Here is an 18735-nt window from a genome sequence, read left to right on the forward strand (position 1 = left end):
TCATCAGCCATGCTGTGGCGGCATCCCACATACAAAATAGAGGAAGGTTGGCACAGGTGTTAGCTCAGGGCAAATCTCCCTCAGCAAAAGAAAAAACAAAAACCTAAATCTAGGAGATTATGTACACAATCCTGGAGGGAGGGACAACTTCAGCAAAATTGGAAACCCAGAACTATAAAAGATAGGCATATTTCATTATAAAAACTTTTATATGGCAAATGGTGACAAAATAAAGTCAACAGACAAATCACAGATTTAGGATAATATTTGCAATGCAAATGACTGACAAAGAGTTAATATCTATAATATACAAAGAGCTCTTACATATGAACAAGAAAAAGACAATCCAAAGGAAAAATAGGTAATGTACAGAAGATCAAATCTTGACCAAAAGACATAAAATGCTCAAAATAATCAGTATCAGGTGAAATGCAAGTTAAACTAACAGGAAAGTACCACCCATCAGACTGGCAAAAATTAAGTAAACCAACATCTCCTATGATGACAGCAACGAGAGAACAGTGACAAAGAATCCTTTCACTCACTTTTAATGGAAATATGAGTTGTTACAGCCATTGAACGATGACAGCCAAGATATATTGCCCATTGCAGGACAGTGTGTATGCTAAACTAGCATTTTTGGAAGAAAGGAAAACAGAAAAAAAAGACGGAAGAGAGGTAGGCAGAGAGAGATGAGAGATAGTTGAAGGACAGAGGGAGAGTGGAAAGGAAGAGAGGGAGAGGAAGAGAGATAAGGAGGGAAAGATGGAGGAATGGAATCAATTTATGTACATATAATTACATAGAATATCTGTTTGAGGGTACCCACGAAATTGCTAACAGTGGTGGCCTCAGGGAGGGGCTCTGATGGCTAGAGTAGAGAGGGGGAGATAACTTACTTGCCCTTGTTTATCCTTTTGGACCTTCTGAATTCAGTACCACATGATTGTTTTGTCTGTTCAAAATAATAATAATAATAATAGGGCCGGCCCCATGGCTTAGTGGTTAAGTGCGCGCACTCCGCTGCTGGCGGCCCTGGTTCGGATCCCTGGCGCGCACCAACGCACTGCTTCTCCCGCCATGCTGAGGCCGCGTCCCACATACAGCAACTAGAAGGATGTGCACCTATGACATACAACTATCTACTGGGGCTTTGGGGGAAAAAAAGGGAGGAGGATTGGCAATAGATGTTAGCTCAGAGCCGGTCTTCCTCAGCAAAAAGAGGAGGATTAGCATGGATGTTAGCTCAGGGCTGATCTTCCTCACAAAAAATAATAATAATAATAATAATAAAGTAGTTCAATGTTTGTTCAACAGCAACAAAAAAGAATTAATAGACAAAAATGTGTATCCTATATTTTTATTCCTCTTGCTATTTCCATATATTTCTAAAGAGAAAATATATGTAGCTATTTGAGAGTTGTTGATTTTATGTTACAACATCCAAGTAAGCTGAAAACACATGCTGAAATAATAAAAACTAGTGGATTTTCTCAAGGTTGCCATAAAGGTGTTGAAAAATGTCCTGGACGCACAGTCTGATATCCCGTGGCCGACACTGCGCTACCTGTTGGGGGAAGTGATCTACGGTGGCCGGGTGGCTGACAAGTGGGACAGGCGATGTTTGAACACCCTGCTCTACAAATTTTGTAATCCTGAAATGCTGAGAGAGGACTTCAGTTTCTCTAGTGATGAGGTAAGGAAGGAATTTATTTTCTTCCCTTACTTTTTTTTTTCCCTAGTAACTTTATTGAGGTAATAATGGTTTATAACATTGTGAAAATTCAGCTGTACATTATTGTTTCTCATTTTCTGAGTAGACTTCATCATGGTCATCCCAAGTAGTCTAATTATTGTCCATCACCACACATATGTGTCCCTTTACCCCTTTCACCCACCCCCCTACCCCCTGCCCCTCTGGTAACCACTAATCTGTTCTCTTTGTCCGTGTATTTGTTATACTCCACATGTGAGTGAAATCATGCAGTATTTGTCTTTCTCTGTCTGGCTTATTTCAGTTAACATCATACCCTCAGGGTCCATCCATGTGGTTACAAATGGGACTATTTTGTCTTTTTTTATGGCTGAGTAGTATTCCATTGTATATATATACCACATCTTCTTTATCCAATTATCAGTTGATAGGCACTTGAGTTGCTTCCACATCTTGGCTACTGTGAAGAATGCTACAATGAACATAGGGGTGCATGGATCTCTTTGGATCATTGATTTAAAGTTCTTTGCATAAATGCCCAGTACTGGGATAGCTGGATCATATGATGTTTCTGTTTTTAATTTTTTGAGGACTCTCCGTACTGTTTTCCACAGAGGCTGCACCAGTTTGCATTCCCACCATCAGTGCATGAGGGTTCCCTTTTCTTCACATCCTCTCCAACATTTGTTGTTTTTTGTCTTGGTAATTATAGCCATTCTGACCCGTGTGAGGTGATATCTCATTGTTGTTTTGATTTGCATTTCCCTAATAATTAGTGACATTGAATATTTTTTAATGTGCCTGTTGGACATCTGTATATCTTCTTTATTTTTAACTAAATATTGCTGCATTATTTAAAGTCTGTATTTAAATAAATTTTAATATTCATTTTTAATGGCTTTTACTAACTTTCAGTATTACAAAAGTAATTTACCATTACTCTATTAATTACCATTTCATCTATCATACATCCATCCTCTCAGGGCCCTCCACAGACCACCTGGAGATAATCTCTGTTCCCTCCATTATACCACACCCACACCCAACTTACTTCCATCAACCAGACAGCATGGTCTTCCTTCTCATCTTCCATTCACCTCTGCTATGCAAATTCCCACCCATCAAACCTGCTGTCAAGTCCTACCTCAACACTCTAACCTGGAGTCTGCTCTATTAAATATAGCATTATGCCGGACGGTAAATAGAAAGAATGATAAAGAAATGGTTCATGCCCTCTGGGAGACTAGAGTACAAAATACAAAGCACAAGGAAGCAGAAGCACCCTAACATTTATTGATCCACTATCCCATGCTGGTCAATTTATATATATTTCTCATTTAATGCTCGAAACAACCATGTGAAGCAGATGTCATTCCCAGTCTACAGATGAGGAAACTGAGGTTCTCAGGGTGCAAGCTCATACAACTAGTAAGGAGAGCTGGGATTCAAGAATTTTGCCCCTACCCCAAGCACTCAAGATGAATCTCTGCCTCTTCTCTGGTCCTCTCTCTACTTAGTGTCTAGCCTCCATCCAGGCCTCTACCTTTGTGGAGCAAAAAACTCCAGGTTATACACCAGCAGTTGTGCCCCTGGGAGATGGTTGCTAGCAGAGGAAAGAATTCTGCAGAACACCTACCTTAGATTATGGAGGGAGGACTTGACATCAGTTTTGATAGGTGGGAATTTCTCACCATAAGAAAGGTGAATGGAAGATGAGAAGGAAGATCATGCTGTCTGGTTGATCATTGTAAGTTGGGTGTGGGCCTGGTATAATGGAGAGAACAGAGGTCATCTCTAGGTCGTCTGTGGAGGGCCTTGAGAGTATGGATGGATAGACGAAACGTAAAAGTGATACTTTAGGGAGATTCATTTGTAAGGCGCTTATGGAATGGATAGTAATAGGCTGTGTTGATGACCCTGAGTCAACAAGAAGACATTAAATTATATCCTTTATACATTATTTGCTGGACAGGAAAAGCTATGAGTTTTTTTTTTTTAAGATTGCCATTAAAAAAACGGTTTAAAATAGCATTTTTTTACAGTCAAAAATCAGCCCTTAAGATAAAATTACCCTTGAAAATCTTTTAAATTGCCAAAAAAGTACAGTGTGCCTGGTTTTTGTGTACAGACTGTTACATTCAGTGTGCACAAGTGAATAAGGTGTACAGTAACATACAGCATACAATTCCGTTGGCAGAATTATATCAGACTACAGAATTGTGTTCTGAAATCACGTATTTCAATTATTTAGTTGCTTTAAACACTGGCAATTTTATGACACTTCCAACTTGCCAGCTTTTCCTGTTTCTTGTCATAATCTTAGCTTCTGCAGATATAATTTTTTTTAGCAGTGACTCTGTTTGTTATTTGATGTTTCCCTGTGGTCCTCACTAATTTGCCAATGCTTTCCTCAAAGGTGTCAAGACAGCCACCGCTAACCACTTTCCTGGCCACATGAGCAAGGCATTTCTGTTCTTTGTCAGTGATCATTCTTTCTTTTTTTTTTTTTCTTTAGCACTTAAGGCCTAGAGCCAGAAACTGGCACAGAACCTTTATTCTGTCCTGTATTCTATTAGCCAAGCAGCTGCAGAATCAGATTGATGGGAGGAGAGTTAAATAATTTGGGGGCAATGTTTTAAAACTTCCCAAATCCACTCTCTGGCCGTAAATGTTTTACATCCTTTCCATATGCAACATACCTGCACCCCCTCCCCAGACCCCTGCAGAGTCCTCATCCATTGCAGCATTAAGATGCTGGAGGATCTTGTGAGGTGCTGGAGCACATGAGGCTCGTTGGGTGCAGCTCCGTGGGTGTAACTCCCTAAGCGGTTCCTCTCCATATGAAGATCTGTGAATTAAAAAGAGAAGTGATCGGCCCCAACCACCACATACGTCACACGCAATGATGGGAGAGGCCCAGGAAGCTGAGCCTCTATAGACATTTCCCTTCAAAGAGGGGGAAATGGAAAGCACATAGCAGTCGCTAGTCCATAGAAATTCTGAAATCCAATTGGGTAAATGTTGACAGTTCCTTGCTTAGGACTCAGTCTTACTTCCTGGGAGGACTCGGAGGCTCTTGTCTCCATCCACTGGGCTCTTGGTTCCACTCTCTGAGTTATCCTTCCGGTTCTATAAAAAGTAGCCCATGTTTCCAGCTTAATAGTTTTCTCAGCTCCTTCCCGTCTATAGTTGTACAGGGATCCAAAGTCCTCTCTTCATGTTTTACTGTCTCTGTCCCTTTCGATCCAAGCTGATACAATTCATTTTTAAACGTTGTGGGTTTCTTGTGAATCAATTTATAATCTACTCCAATAAACAAAAACTGCACCAACACATATCCTGGGGACCGCTTAGCTGCATTGTTCTGGCTCAGGGTTTCTCATAAGGTTACAATCAAGGTGTAAGCTGGGGCTGCCATCGTGAAGGCTTAACTGGGGCAGGAGGATCCACTTTCATGCTCACTTACATGACTGTTGGCCAGAAGCCTCAGAGCCTCAGCATTTGAGACCACAGGGCTGCTTGAGCAACCTCAAAACATGGCAACTGGCACCCTCCAGAGTAAGTAAACCAAAACAGAGGAAAGAAGCTTCGATGCCCTTATGACCTGGTCTCCAAGGTCACACACCATCCCTTCCACTTTGTTTCTGTTCAGTAAAAGTAAGTCATTCAGCCAGCCTCCCTTCAAGAAGAGAATTAGTCTCTGTCTTTTGAAGGGATGTATGTCAAAGAACTTGTGGGCGTATTTTTAACCAGCACAGCCACGTTCATCATTATCACTTAATAGGTTTTTGAAGGCACATTTTCTCCTAATTAGATGTGACCCTGGGGATTAGTCAAAGGAACTGCTGCTCTCCTTATAGAGCCTTTATCCAGTCAGTAATGAACAGGAAGATACAGCTGGTAAACAGGAAGAGATCTTTTTTTCCCATTAAATAGCTTTTTAATCTATTTTATTATTTTTTTTATTTATTTATTTTATAACTGGAAGTTTGTATCTTGTGACCACATTCACTCATTTCGCCCATCCCCCACCCCCTCATTGGTCATTTATTCTTTTTTTTTTTTTTTTTTTTGGGTGAGGAAGATCAGCCCTGAGCTAACAGCCGTGCCAATCCTCCTCTTTTTGCTGAGGAAGACTGGCGCTGAGCTAACATCTATTGCCAGTCCTCCTCCTTTTTTTTCCCCTTTTTCTCCCCAAAGCCCCAGTAGATAGTTGTACATTATAGTTGCACATCCTGCTGGTTGCTGTATGTGGGACGCCGCCTCAGCATGGCCAGACGAACAGTGGGTCGGTGCACGCCCGGGATCCGAACCCGGGCCACCAGTAGCGGAGCACGCGCACTTAACCACTAAGCCACAGGGCCGGCCCCTGGTCATTTATTCTTAAGATCATTCTCACATTCCTTCTATAGGTTTTACCAAAGTAAAATGATTTGTTAAAGCCTGATTGCATCCATTATCTATGGGTATAGTTCACTGAGGCAACACGTAGTCAGAATGACCCTAGACTTTAAAGTGGTTTTTTTTCCCCTTTCTCTCTTTTCCCAATGAGAAGTTATGTGTGCGTATCATCTAACTGCACTTTACAATACGGTGGTCTCAGATGTAACTTTTGATAGAAGTGTCTAGAATATACCACCTACAAATAAGAAGAGCCTTCTGTGTAAAATTTCATGGGGAAATATTGTCTTCATGCGTTACTGAAAATAGAGATCTCACTAGGAAAAAACTGTTTTTAAATTTTCAGGTATGTCAGCCAGTGACAGAATCTGCCAGCATAAGGGATTACATACACATTATCCAGTCCTTACCTGAGGAGGACCCTCCTGAGCTCTTAGGATTGCACCCTGAGGCCACAAGGGCCTGCCGGGAGGTCCAGGGCCAGAAGTTCATCGACAGTCTCATTGCCATGCAACCAAGAACTACCACTACCAACCTCGTGATCAGGTAAGAGCTCACTAGGAAAAGTAGTTAGTTGAAAACTATTAAGTATTCATTTGAAGATATATGGTATACAACTTATGGAAAAATATTAAACTAAATTCTCCAACTGACACAGAAGCAAGTATACACACACATTCACACAGATAGATATATAATTACCAAACATATAGTAGGAACTCAATCAATCTTTGTTGAGTAAGTTCTTGAATGGTACCTGGTAAGTAGTATTTTGAAACTGAATTTGTTTAATGTGAAATGTCATCTTTACTTCTATAGGACGGGAAAAAACAACAGTTTCATCAAGAGGAGCTAGCCTTGCTTTTAGAGGCCTGTGTTGATTATCCCTCCTATTAGCTCTGTATCCAAGGCCACACTGCCTCAATATCCTTATCCTGCTTGTCCGTAAATGGAGATAATATCTGCCTACCCATCAAGGCTATCGTGAGGTTTAAATGGTGTAACACATATAACCCAGATTCTCAGGCCTCCTCAGCCTGTGAGCATAACATAAGATCAGGTTCACTAACACCAGAACTACATGGCTTAAACTCTCAATGGCTTGATTGCCAAAGGGATAATCCCATTCTTCCCTCCCCAAGAAAGTGTGTTCCCGCTATTTCAAACATCCCCTAGGGTGCCCGTTCTTATCTGTTCAGGAAATTGTTAACACACAGACACACCTCTGCCTCTCTGCCTTCCTCGCTACGCCTGGGTTCAAATCCAACCTCCATCACTTGACTTGGTGAACTTGGGGAAGTCAAGCAAGTCTTTTCATCTCAGGTTCATCAGCTTTAAATCAGAGATAGTAATAGTATCTACCTAAGAGGGCTGTTCTAAGAATATGAGTTCCTTATTCATTTATGTTCAGCTTAGAAATCTAATTTTTCAATTTGTAAGTCTAACAAATTTTAACAATCACTTTAAAAAGGTCTTTGAATGCTGTTTGTTTCCATTTACAAACCTAATTAAACACTTTCAAATATATTAATATTTATTATAAAGTTAATATACTTCAACTATCTGACTGTCAAACCTTCTCAATTCTTTCAATAATTCTTATAAATCTAATAATTAAACAAATAAATATGATGATCTTAAATTTTCTTATATTTTCTGGATTCTGATTATACATGACTTAATAGTTCTATGTACTCATAGATTGGATTTTACATTTCTTTGGCTCTTAGGATACATGTATATTTTTTTCCATCTACCTCTAAAACCTCTGAACCCATTGGAATCCTGTGCTCTCTTATAGTCTTCCTGTCTCTTTGAACCATGCAACTCATATTAAAATGACATCTGATTGAATTCTCTCTATAGCTTTGGCTATTTGGTCATATCTTCCAAAGGCATTCCACTGACACAAAATAGAGATAACTGAACTCTCATTTCACTGACTGAATGAGTATATACCAACTATCTGTGACGTAGAAGGGAAGCTGTACCCATAGAGAGAGAAGAGCACTTAATTGGAAATCCTACAGTATGTTCCCAGAATATCAGCTTGAATTTCTTGCAGGCCCTACACTTCTAAGGATTAATTCTGTACTTTTAGCATTCAACAAATACACCAGTAAGAGATGAGAAGATTATAAGGGAATGCTTTTAATAAGCATACCAAATGTGTTTACTCATGTCCCTTTGGTCATTTGGGGAGGCTATGGTTATTGCAGCTATGCTCCTTTTGCTCTAAACATATTAGAAACTTGTCTGTGGGACTTGACTTGAAAGATCTATCGCATTCAATTTAACGTCCTCAGTGGTAGCAAATCTTTGCCCTTTGAAGATGTTTGATTTTTGAAATCTTTCAATCTTTTGAATCAGTTGAAGCCACCTTGGATGAATTCCACTGAGTAACCCTACTTTAAAGTCAAAAACAAAGTGTGACAGCGAAGCAAGGAGATATATTACTTCATGTGACTTGTAAGCTGGCTCAGAAGCAGCACTGTTGAACTAAACCCATAGCTGTAGCTTCCAGATTATCACTTAGGTTGAAGGATGTCGTTCATTTGGCTGTGTGAAACCTGGGATGTTTGTTGGAAGACCAGTCCCCACTAGTATATAGAGTAACAGAGAGAACTCAGTGAGAGCGTCCCATTCCCCACTCATCCACTCACTGTTTAGGGAGGTCCTGTCACCTCCCTGAGCCCTCATTTCCTCAACTGTAAAAGGATCCCAAAGAGTTCCTCCGGCTTTAGTGCTGGAGCACCAGGTTTAGTGCAGATGCATTCAGATGATGAATATTTTACAAAGAAATCCTTAAAAATACCTATTTCCTTGCAAATGTCTAAAGTGCGTTGGTCGGTTTTCTCATCTATAAGATGAAATGAACTTGATGGTCTCTATAAGTCTCCATAGTCTCCATATCATGGTTTTGTGGTTCTGTGAAGCTGTGTTTTCCTTCAGATAGGACAAAGTAGAGGGCCCTCCTGGATTAGATAGACCTGTATCTCATTCTTCTCTTAATTTCTTCTGCAGTCATGAGCAGAATAATGATAAACTGGTGATGGAAATTCTATCTGACATGCTAAAGCGGCTGCCACTGTCTGTGGAGAAAGAAGAATGTGCTGGAACTCCAAGCACACTGAAGTGCATCATGTCAAGCCCCACGTGGGAGTCTCTTTATAAAGGTCTGAAAGGTAAGCATGGGACATGAGCTTCCTCCTCTCACCTCAGCCTCCTCAGGGAGGGACTCTGCCACACAAAGGTACGATAGAAGTAAAAGGCTGAGATGAGATGGAAAGCTAAATCTCTACTACTCCCTTCTCTCTCCAAATTGGGAGATGGGGAGCAGAGAAGAAAATGATGCTGTAGGGTTTTGTTTTGTTTTGTTTTGTTTTGTTTTGTTTTGGGGGACGTGGGGGCCAAGACCAAATGTGAAGAAATAATAATTGTAGCAAACCAGAAAGGAGAAGAGAGGCTAAAGAACTTTAGGTCCCTGTTGTCTTTGCCTCTCTGCCTCTGGAACAGCATTTTGGGCAGTGAGTTTTAGATGGGCCCTCTGATGGGAGATGTCTTGACCCTGAGGAACTAAGGGAGAGAGGGCAGGCCCAGAGGATACAGAGCAAACCTGGTTGTCCAGAGTTGGTTCCAGGCCCAGCTCTGAGGGGCTGAAGTGTTGGACTGTGGTGACTTGCCCAGTTAAATTTTCAACACCCATGTTTTAACCCTTTAAAAAAGATTTATTTGGGAACCAAATGTTGAGCAATAGTCTACCCAAACAGTACTATTGTTGAGTTCAGATGGATGGTTGGCAAACTACGGCTTGCGGGCCAAATCTAGCCCATGGTTTGTTTTAGGGCAGCCTGCAAGCTAAAATGGTTTTTACGTTTTTTAATGGTTGAAAAAAAATGAAAAGAAGGATAGTTTGTGACACATAAATATATGAAATTCAAATTTGAATGCCCACAAATACAGCTTTATTGGAATACAGCCACACTTATTCGCTTCCGTGCTGTCTATGGCTGCACTCACACCACAGAGGGAGAGCTGGGTAGTGGTGACAGAGGCAGTATGGCCCACAAAGCCTAGAATATTTACTAGCTGGCCTTTTGCAGAAGATGTGTTTCAATCCCTGGTCTAGACACCTTGAATTCCTTTAATTTCCAAAGCCTGTATTTCTCCATGTTAAGCCTCATTTTATCTGAAAGATATCATGATTTTATCTCTTTTCTCAATCCAGGCCATGATTCCCTTAGCCATTGTGCCATGCTAACCTTTTTGAGCCAAGAAATTGAACGATTTGATAAGTTACTATTTATTATACATAAATCCCTGCAAGATCTTCAACTTGCTATAAAAGGGGAGATCATCCTCACCCAAGAATTGGAGGAAATATATGACTCTTTTCTTAATTCGAGAGTGCCTACATTGTGGCGGGTAAGTGATTATTATTTCCTATTTACTTGCTTGATTGAAATAAATGTGTCAGTTCCAGGAAAAGAGTAAGTTTATTATGGTACATGCACATGATGAAATATTATGTAACCATTAAAAGATGCTGACATGCTTTTGGTGTGAGAATATATTAATAAAACCTCTTAGAGGGCAATTTGGGCATTCCACTTAAATAAATTTATCTAAGAGATGTTTATTACAGAACTGTTTATAATAGCATAAAGCTGAAAACAACTTGAATATCTATTAATAGGAATCTGGTTAGAAAAATTATGATATATCTAAATAATGTGGTATGTGCTGATATGGAAAGATCTCTAAGAAGTATTGTTAAATTTTTTTAAAGTTTTAGAAAAATATGTCATTTTTAAAGATCATAAAAACATATATATATACTTATATAAAACATATGTGTTTATATATGCATATATGTGCTTATAAAAACACATGTGTGCTTTAGATTCAAGAAACCCAAATTAAAGTTTTGGAAGAAAATGTACACACAACTGTTAACAGTAGTTTCCTTATAAGGGAGACTTAAGGGTCTTGTGTGTGGGCAAAGAGGATTTAATTTTACACTTTGTATTTCATTGTATCTTGTACTATTTTGATTTTTTATCATATTCATGTTTTTTAATTAGTGTAAAATTTCAAATGTTTCCCAAGAAAGTATAAGCTTCTTTTTCCAGTAATGGCAAGGTAGGTTAATAGGACCAGCTTCTCAATGAAAGCAACTAAAAATGCCGGATTTAAAAATTTTAATATTGCTAAATGCATCAAAGAGCTGAAATATAGTGAAGAATTAACAGGTCAAAATATTAGGCAAGAAAATATAAAGCTGGCTGGAGCACACCAATTGTTTCGCCCTGAGGGAATTTGCTAATCCTCACAAAACAGCCATTCAGTTTTGGGGGTTTTTTGGGAGGAGGGGGCAAAAGCCAATCCCAGGCCCACCCTAGATGGGGTGTCTGATAAATAACACACATACACACTCTCATATTAAAGGTGAGCCAGAAGTAAGCCCCACTCCCTCCTTCAACCCCCCAGGGCTCTGCAAGAGATAGTTGCCTTTGCACAAAAAAGAACATGAGGTAGAGAGAAGAGAGGAAAAAAAGCAAACCTGTTCCTAAGCCATGGTAAACTACAACGTCCCCCTTTAAAGGATTTGCAGCCCAGATTTAGCGTCAAGTACACATGGAAAAGCGATCAGGAAGTCTCTCCGGAAGAAGGGATCTTCAGTCTAAGCCTCAGGAAATGCCACAAATATTTTGCAAGGAGAATACATAATCGGTCAAAAATAGCCAAGCATACATGAAAACAAGGCACCATGAGTGAGAACCACAGCAAAAATAACAATAGTACAAACTGACCCAAACAGTTCAAATATTTGAATTATCAGACATAGATAACAACAAAATACTTACTATGTTTAAAGGAATAAAGAGATTTAAACAAGCCACATGTTTTTCAGGGAACAAGAAACTATTAAAAATGACAGAGCAGATTTGAATAAGAATCCAGAAATGAAAAACACATTAAATGAATTTTAAAACTCAGTGGACAGGTTTGGCAAGAGATTGGACATAGCTGAAAACAGAATTAGTAAACCAGAGAATAGATCAGAAGAACATATTCAGAATATAGCCCAAAGGGACTAAAGAATGGAAACTATGAAAGAGCTGTTAATATTCACAGAGGGCAAAGTGAGAAGGTCCAACATAAGTATAATTGAAGTTCAGAGGGAGAGGAGAGGATAGAGCAGAAGCAATAATTAAAGGGATAAGAGCTGAGAATTTTCCAGAATTAATAGATGCAAGAAATTCAGTGTGTCCCAAGCAGGATAAAAAAAAATTTTTAACTTACACATAGATATACCATAACAAAACTGCAGAAAGTCAAAGAAAAATCTTAAAAGCAGCTAGGGGAAAAAAGATAACTTTCAAAGGAGTGGGAATGGTATCTTCAATATGTGGAAAGAAATGAACAGTTAAACTAAAACAGTACATATAAAACTTTTGTTTCAAAAATGAGGATGAAATAAAACAGATCAAAAAGAGAAAAAATCAGAGAGAATTCTTCACTAGCAAATGCTAATGGAAACTGTAAATAATGTACTTTAGGCAGAAAGACAAAAGATAAGAGATGGAAGCTCTGAAATGCGAGAAGGAATGAACAGGGAAAAAAGTGGTAAATAAGGTAGTGAATAAATTCTGAAAAAGTAAAACCACAATACTAATCTTCAATATAAAGGATAGAATGTTTAACAATTTGAAACGGAAAGACCAAGAATAAAAACAGTCAACAATAACATATAAGCCACGGTTGGGGAGTATACGGAAACTTTAGGTCTTGTGTTATCAAGGAGGAGGTTAAAATTAATAATGACCTTTAGACTTTGACAAATTAAGTATGCATGCTGTAATTTTTAGAGTAACACTAAAACAATTGAAACAAATCCTATAACTTCCACAGTAGTAGAGGAGGGAGAAATGCTCATTATATTGTTTTGTGAATAAAGAATTTTTAAAAGATTCAAATGGCATATACAGTATGATCTCAACTATATAATAAGTGTGTAAACCCTTGCACATAGGTATCAAGAGATACATATAAAAATATTCAGAACATCATTGTTTATAATGGTAAAATGCTGAAAACAACTCAATTGTGTCATCGGCAATAGAACAGATAAATACATGGCATATTCCTACAATAGACTATACAGTAGTGAAAATGAATGAGCCACGGCTACAAGCATCAACACGATGAAACTCAAAAATAATGATGAAACTATACACACACACACACGCACACACAGAGTCAATCCTCATTATTTGTGGGTTACATTTTTGTGAATTTGCCTACCACAAAAATTTATTTGTAACCCCCAAATCTACTCTCACGGTGCTTTTGTGGTCATTTGCATCGCATGCCTAGTGGTGAAAAATCTGAGTGCCCCTACGTGCACATTCCCAGCTGAGATCAAACAAGGTGACCCCCTGCCTTCTTGTTTCAGCTCTCATAGTGTAAACAAGTGTTCTTTTCATGGTCTATTTAGTGCCACATTTTTCACATTTCTGTGCCTTTTCTTGGTGATTTTACTGTTTAAGATGGCTCCCAAGCATAGTGATGAAGTGTTGTCTAGTGTTCCTACACAAGAGAATGCTGTGATGTGCCTTAAGGGGAAAATACATGTGTTAGATAAGCTTTGTTCACTCATGAGCTATAGTGCTATTGGCCATGAGTTCAATATGAATGAGTCAACAATATACAGATAAGATGTCTTTAAACACAAACACACATAAAACAAGATTATGTATTGATTGGTTGACAAAAATGTGACCAGGAGCAATTGTTCAGTATTTACAACACAATGTTCGTGACAACTTTAAAGAATATAACTACAGCAAATAAGGAGAATCAACTGGGTGTGTATGTATGTATATATAGAGAGAGAGCAAGAAAGAGGGAGTGCTGGAAGAAAATATACAAAAATAACAAATTTCCTCTGGGCAATAGAATTATGGGTGATTTCTATTTCTGCCTTATACTTTTCTATATTTTCATATTTCCACCATGAGAATATATTGCTTTTGTAGGCAGAAAAAAATTGAATGACATTTTTAAAATAAAAACAAAACAAAAAGATGAAATGATTGCTGGGTCGTGGCCTTAAGCAGAAAACCAACTTGTGAAAACAAAATTTATTAGAACACAAATAAAACCAGCCATGAGGTTCTGGCAGTACAGAGTAGGAAATTAAAAAGAATTGTTTAAAGGATGAGCATGAGTTTGGACACAAAAGCCATTGCTCCAGAAGTTAAGTTCTCCCTTTATAGTTTGCACTAGCTCTTCCCAAAACCCTGAATCCTATACCAGATTAAAAACATATATAGACACATGAAAAGATGCTCAACATCATTCATCACCAGGGATATGCTAATCAAAACCACAAGGATACAATTTCACACCCACTAGGATGGACAGAATCAGAAAGATAGATGATAACAAACATTGCAAGGATGTGGAGAAATTGGAACCCTCATATACTGCTTATAGGAATGTAAAATGATGTAGCCGCTTTGGAAAACAGTCTGTAAGTTCCTCAAAAAGTTAAACATAGAGTTACCATTTGACCCAGAAATTTCAGTCCCAGATATATACTCAAGAGAAATTAAAACTTATATCCACAAAAAAACTTATGAATGTTCATAGCAGCATTATTCATAATAGCAAAAAAATGGAAACAACTCAAATATTTCTGATTAATGGACAAAATATGATAGATATATAGATAGATATAAATATAGATATATAGATACACAAACACATTATACAATGGAATATCATTCAGCCATCAATAGGAATGAAGTACTGACACATGCAACAACATGGATGAACCTTGAAAACATTGTGCTAAGTGAAAGCAGGCAGTCATAAAAGACCACGTATTGTATGATTCCATTTACATGAAATGTCCAGAATAGGCAAATCCATAGAGACAGAAAGTAGATTCACATTTGCCTAGGACTGAGTATGACAGGGCATTTGGGAAGTGAGTACTAAAGAGTGTGGTGAGTTTTGTTTTGAAGTGATGAGAATGTTCTAAACTTGATTGTGTTGACAGTTTTACAACTCATTGAATACGAAAAACCATTGAATGTACACTTTAAATCAGTAAATTGGATGGTATGTGAATTATATCTCAATAGCTATTTATTTTTAAAAAAACTATGTAGAAAACATAGACAGAGGTTAGAGGAAGCAATGACAATTATAATTCTTTAAAATTGAATGCAGGGGGCCGGCCCCGTGGCTTAGCGGTTAAGCGCACACGCTCCGCTACTGGCGGCCCGGATTCGGATCCCGGGCGCGCCCCGACGCACCGCTTCTCCGGCCGCGCTGAGGCCGCGTCCCACATACAGCAACTAGAAGGATGTGCAACTATGACATACGACTATCTACTGGGGCTTTGGGGGGAAAAAAAAGGAGGAGGATTGGCAATAGATGTTAGCTCAGAGCCGGCCTTCCTCAGCAAAAAGAGGAGGATTAGCATGGATATTAGCTCAGGGCTGATCTTCCTCACAAAAAAAAAAAAAAATTAAATGCAAACTGTGATGAAAAATGGAGATGTGGAGTCTGCAAACGTCACACATTTAGAGTCATGAGACTTCAGATTTGGGAGAATCTTAGGGATCCTCTACTCCAATATCCTTATTTTACTGACATGAAAACTGAGGAGCAGAGAGGTTCATGACTTGCTAAGAGGGCTAACTAGTGAAAGAGCTGGGATTGACTATAAATATCTATAAGTACAGTTACATATGGCTGAGACAAGGGCATACCTGACAGAGTGACAAGAGCTGAAATTATCCAGGTAGAAATGTCTGCTTGGACAATTAGGTGGGTAGTAGTGCCATTCAGAGACAGAATGGGCAGAAAGAGATGCTGTTTGAGGGCAGATGATGGCATCCTGTTTTGGACATGGACCATCTGAGGTGATAGAGGAGCTTCCAAGTGGAGCTATCAAAGAGAAATTGAATAAGAGTGAAGGCTGCAAAGCAAGATTATGATATTGTCAGCCTAGACAAAGTGGTGGAAACCACAGCCATGGGTTAGATCTGGGAGAGAGAATGTAAAGTAGGAAGAGAAGAGGGCTGAAGGAATTCTAGGCAGCACCAACCTAAAGGGAGAGAAGAGGAGCCAATGAACAAGACCTAAAAAGAAGTGTCACACAGCTAATATCATTCTCAACAGAGAAAAATTGAAAGCTGTCCCTTTAAGAACAGGAACCAGACAAGGATGCCCATTTTCACTACTCTTATTTAACATAACGTTGGAAGTCTTAGCCAGAGCAATCAGGCAAGATAAAGAAATAAAAGATCCAAATTGGAAAAGAAGAAGTAAAACTGTCACTATTTGCAGGTGACATGATTTTATATATAGCAAACCCTAAAGAATCCACCAAAAAACTATTAGAAATAATAGATGAATACAGTCAAGTTGCAGGATACAAAATCAACATATAAAAGTCAGTTGCATTTCTACGCACTAATAATGAAGTAGCAGAAAGAGAAATTAAGAATACAATCCCATTTCCAGTTGCAACAAAAAGAATAAAAAACCTAGGAATAATTTTAACCAAAGAAGTGAAAGACTTGTACACTGAAAACTATAAAACATTGTTGAAAGAAATTGAAGAACCCACAAAGAAATGGAAAAAATATTCTGTGCTCTTGGATTGAAAGAAGTAACAAAGTTAAAATGTCCATACTTCCTAAAGCAATCTATAGATTCAATGCAATCCTAAAATTTATATGGAATAGCTAAAGACCCTGAAGAGCCAAAGGAATCCTGAGAAAAAAGAACAAAGCTGGAGGTATCACACTCCCTGATTTCAAAATATACTACAAAGCTATAGTAACCAACACAGCATGGTACCGGCGCAAAAAAGACACAGAGATCGATGGAACAGAATCGAAAGCCCAGAAATAAACCCACACATCTATGGACAGCTAATCTTCAATGAGGAAGCGAAGAACATACAATGGAGAAAAGAAAGTCTCTTCAACAAATGGTGTTGGGAAAACTGGACAGCCACATGCAAAAGAATGAAAGTAGACCATTAGTTCACACCATACACAAAAAGTAACTCAAAATGGATTAAAGACTTAAATGTAAGACCTGAAACCGTAAAACTTCTAGAAGAAAACACAGGCGATACACTCTTCAACATTGGTCTTTGCAACATCTTTTCCAATACCATGTCTGACCAGGCAAGGGAAACGCAAGAAAAAATAAACAAATGGGACTACATCAAACTAAGAATCTTCTGCACAGCAAAGGAAACTATCAACAAAATGAAAAGACAGCCTAACAATTGGGAGAAGGTATTTGTCAACCATATATCTGATAAGGGCTTAACCTCCAAAATATATAAAGAACTCATACATTTCAACAACAAAATAACAAACAACCCAATTGAAAAATGGGCAAGAGATCTGAACAGACGTTTTTCCAAAGAAGATATACAGATGACCAACAGGCTCATGAAAAGATGTTCAACATCACTAATTATTAGGGAAATGCAAATCAAAACTACAATGAGATATCACCTCCCACCCATCAGAATGGTTATAATTAACAAGGCGAGAAATAACAAGTGTTGGAGAGGATGTGGAGAAAAGGGAACTCGCATACACTGGTGGTGGTGATGTAAACTGGTGCGGCCACTATGGAAAACAGGCTGGAGATCCCTCAAAACATGAAGAGTAGAACTACCATATGATCCAGCTATTCCACTGCTGGGTATTTATCCAAAGAACAAGAAAACACGAATGCATAGAGATATATGCACCCCTGTGTTCATTGCAGTATTATTTACAATAGCCAGGACTTGGAAACAACCTAAGTGCCCATCAAGGGACAGATGGATAAGAAGATGTGGTATATATACAATGGAATACTACTCAACTATAAAAAAAAGATGAAATCTTGCCATTTATGACTACATGGATGGACCTTGAGGGTATTATGCTAAGTGAAAAAGTCAGACAGAGAAAGTCAGATACTGTATGATCTCACTCATAAATAGAAGATAAAAACAACAACAGCAACAACAAACAAACATAGATACAGAGATTAGGTTGGTGGTTACCAGAGGGGAAGTGGGGGGAGAGGAGAGCAAAAGGGGTGACTGGGCACATGTGTACAGTGATGGATGGTAGTAAGTCTTTGGATGGTGAACATGATGTAATCTACACAAATCAAAATATAATGATGTACACCTGAAATTTATATAATGTTATAAACCAGTGTTGCCTCAATAAAAATCAATCAATCAAACAATCAATAAAGAAGTGTCAGAGAATTCGAGAGAAAGTTAAGATAGAGTGTGGTCACAGAAGCTAAGGCAAGAGAGGAGTAGGAAGAAATCAGCTTAGTCAAAGCTGCAGAGAATACAAATAAAACAAGTGGGAGGGATAGGGATGGGGGTGAGATCATGATTACGGAAAGTAGAAGGTCGTTGATGACTTCTAATGAAGATGGCAAAAGGCAATAGGTTTGGGAGTCCATGGGAAGAGGAGACAGAAATCAATGACTTCTTCAAGAACACTGATTGTAAAGAAAAGGAGAATGAGGCTAGAGGCCTTTTTTTCCCTTCTCTTGCAACAAAC

At 38.6% G+C, this 18735-nt stretch overlaps 1 protein-coding gene across 1 annotated transcript in view; it reads left to right on the top strand.

Annotated features, from left to right (window-relative positions):
- The window catches only part of DNAH14 (dynein axonemal heavy chain 14), a 346391-nt gene that overhangs the window by 311472 nt on the left and 16184 nt on the right, over positions 1-18735 (top strand). The window contains exons 76-79 of the mRNA XM_087424245.1: positions 1499-1696; positions 6471-6661; positions 9140-9300; positions 10344-10540. Of these exons, the coding sequence (XP_087280371.1) occupies positions 1499-1696; positions 6471-6661; positions 9140-9300; positions 10344-10540 (747 nt within the window). The remainder of the gene's footprint in view (positions 1-1498; positions 1697-6470; positions 6662-9139; positions 9301-10343; positions 10541-18735) is intronic.

Source organism: Ceratotherium simum, chromosome 36 (assembly GCF_057802395.1).
Source record: "Ceratotherium simum simum isolate JZ-2026a chromosome 36, ASM5780239v1, whole genome shotgun sequence".
In the NCBI taxonomy this organism is placed as follows: Eukaryota; Metazoa; Chordata; class Mammalia; order Perissodactyla; family Rhinocerotidae; genus Ceratotherium; species Ceratotherium simum.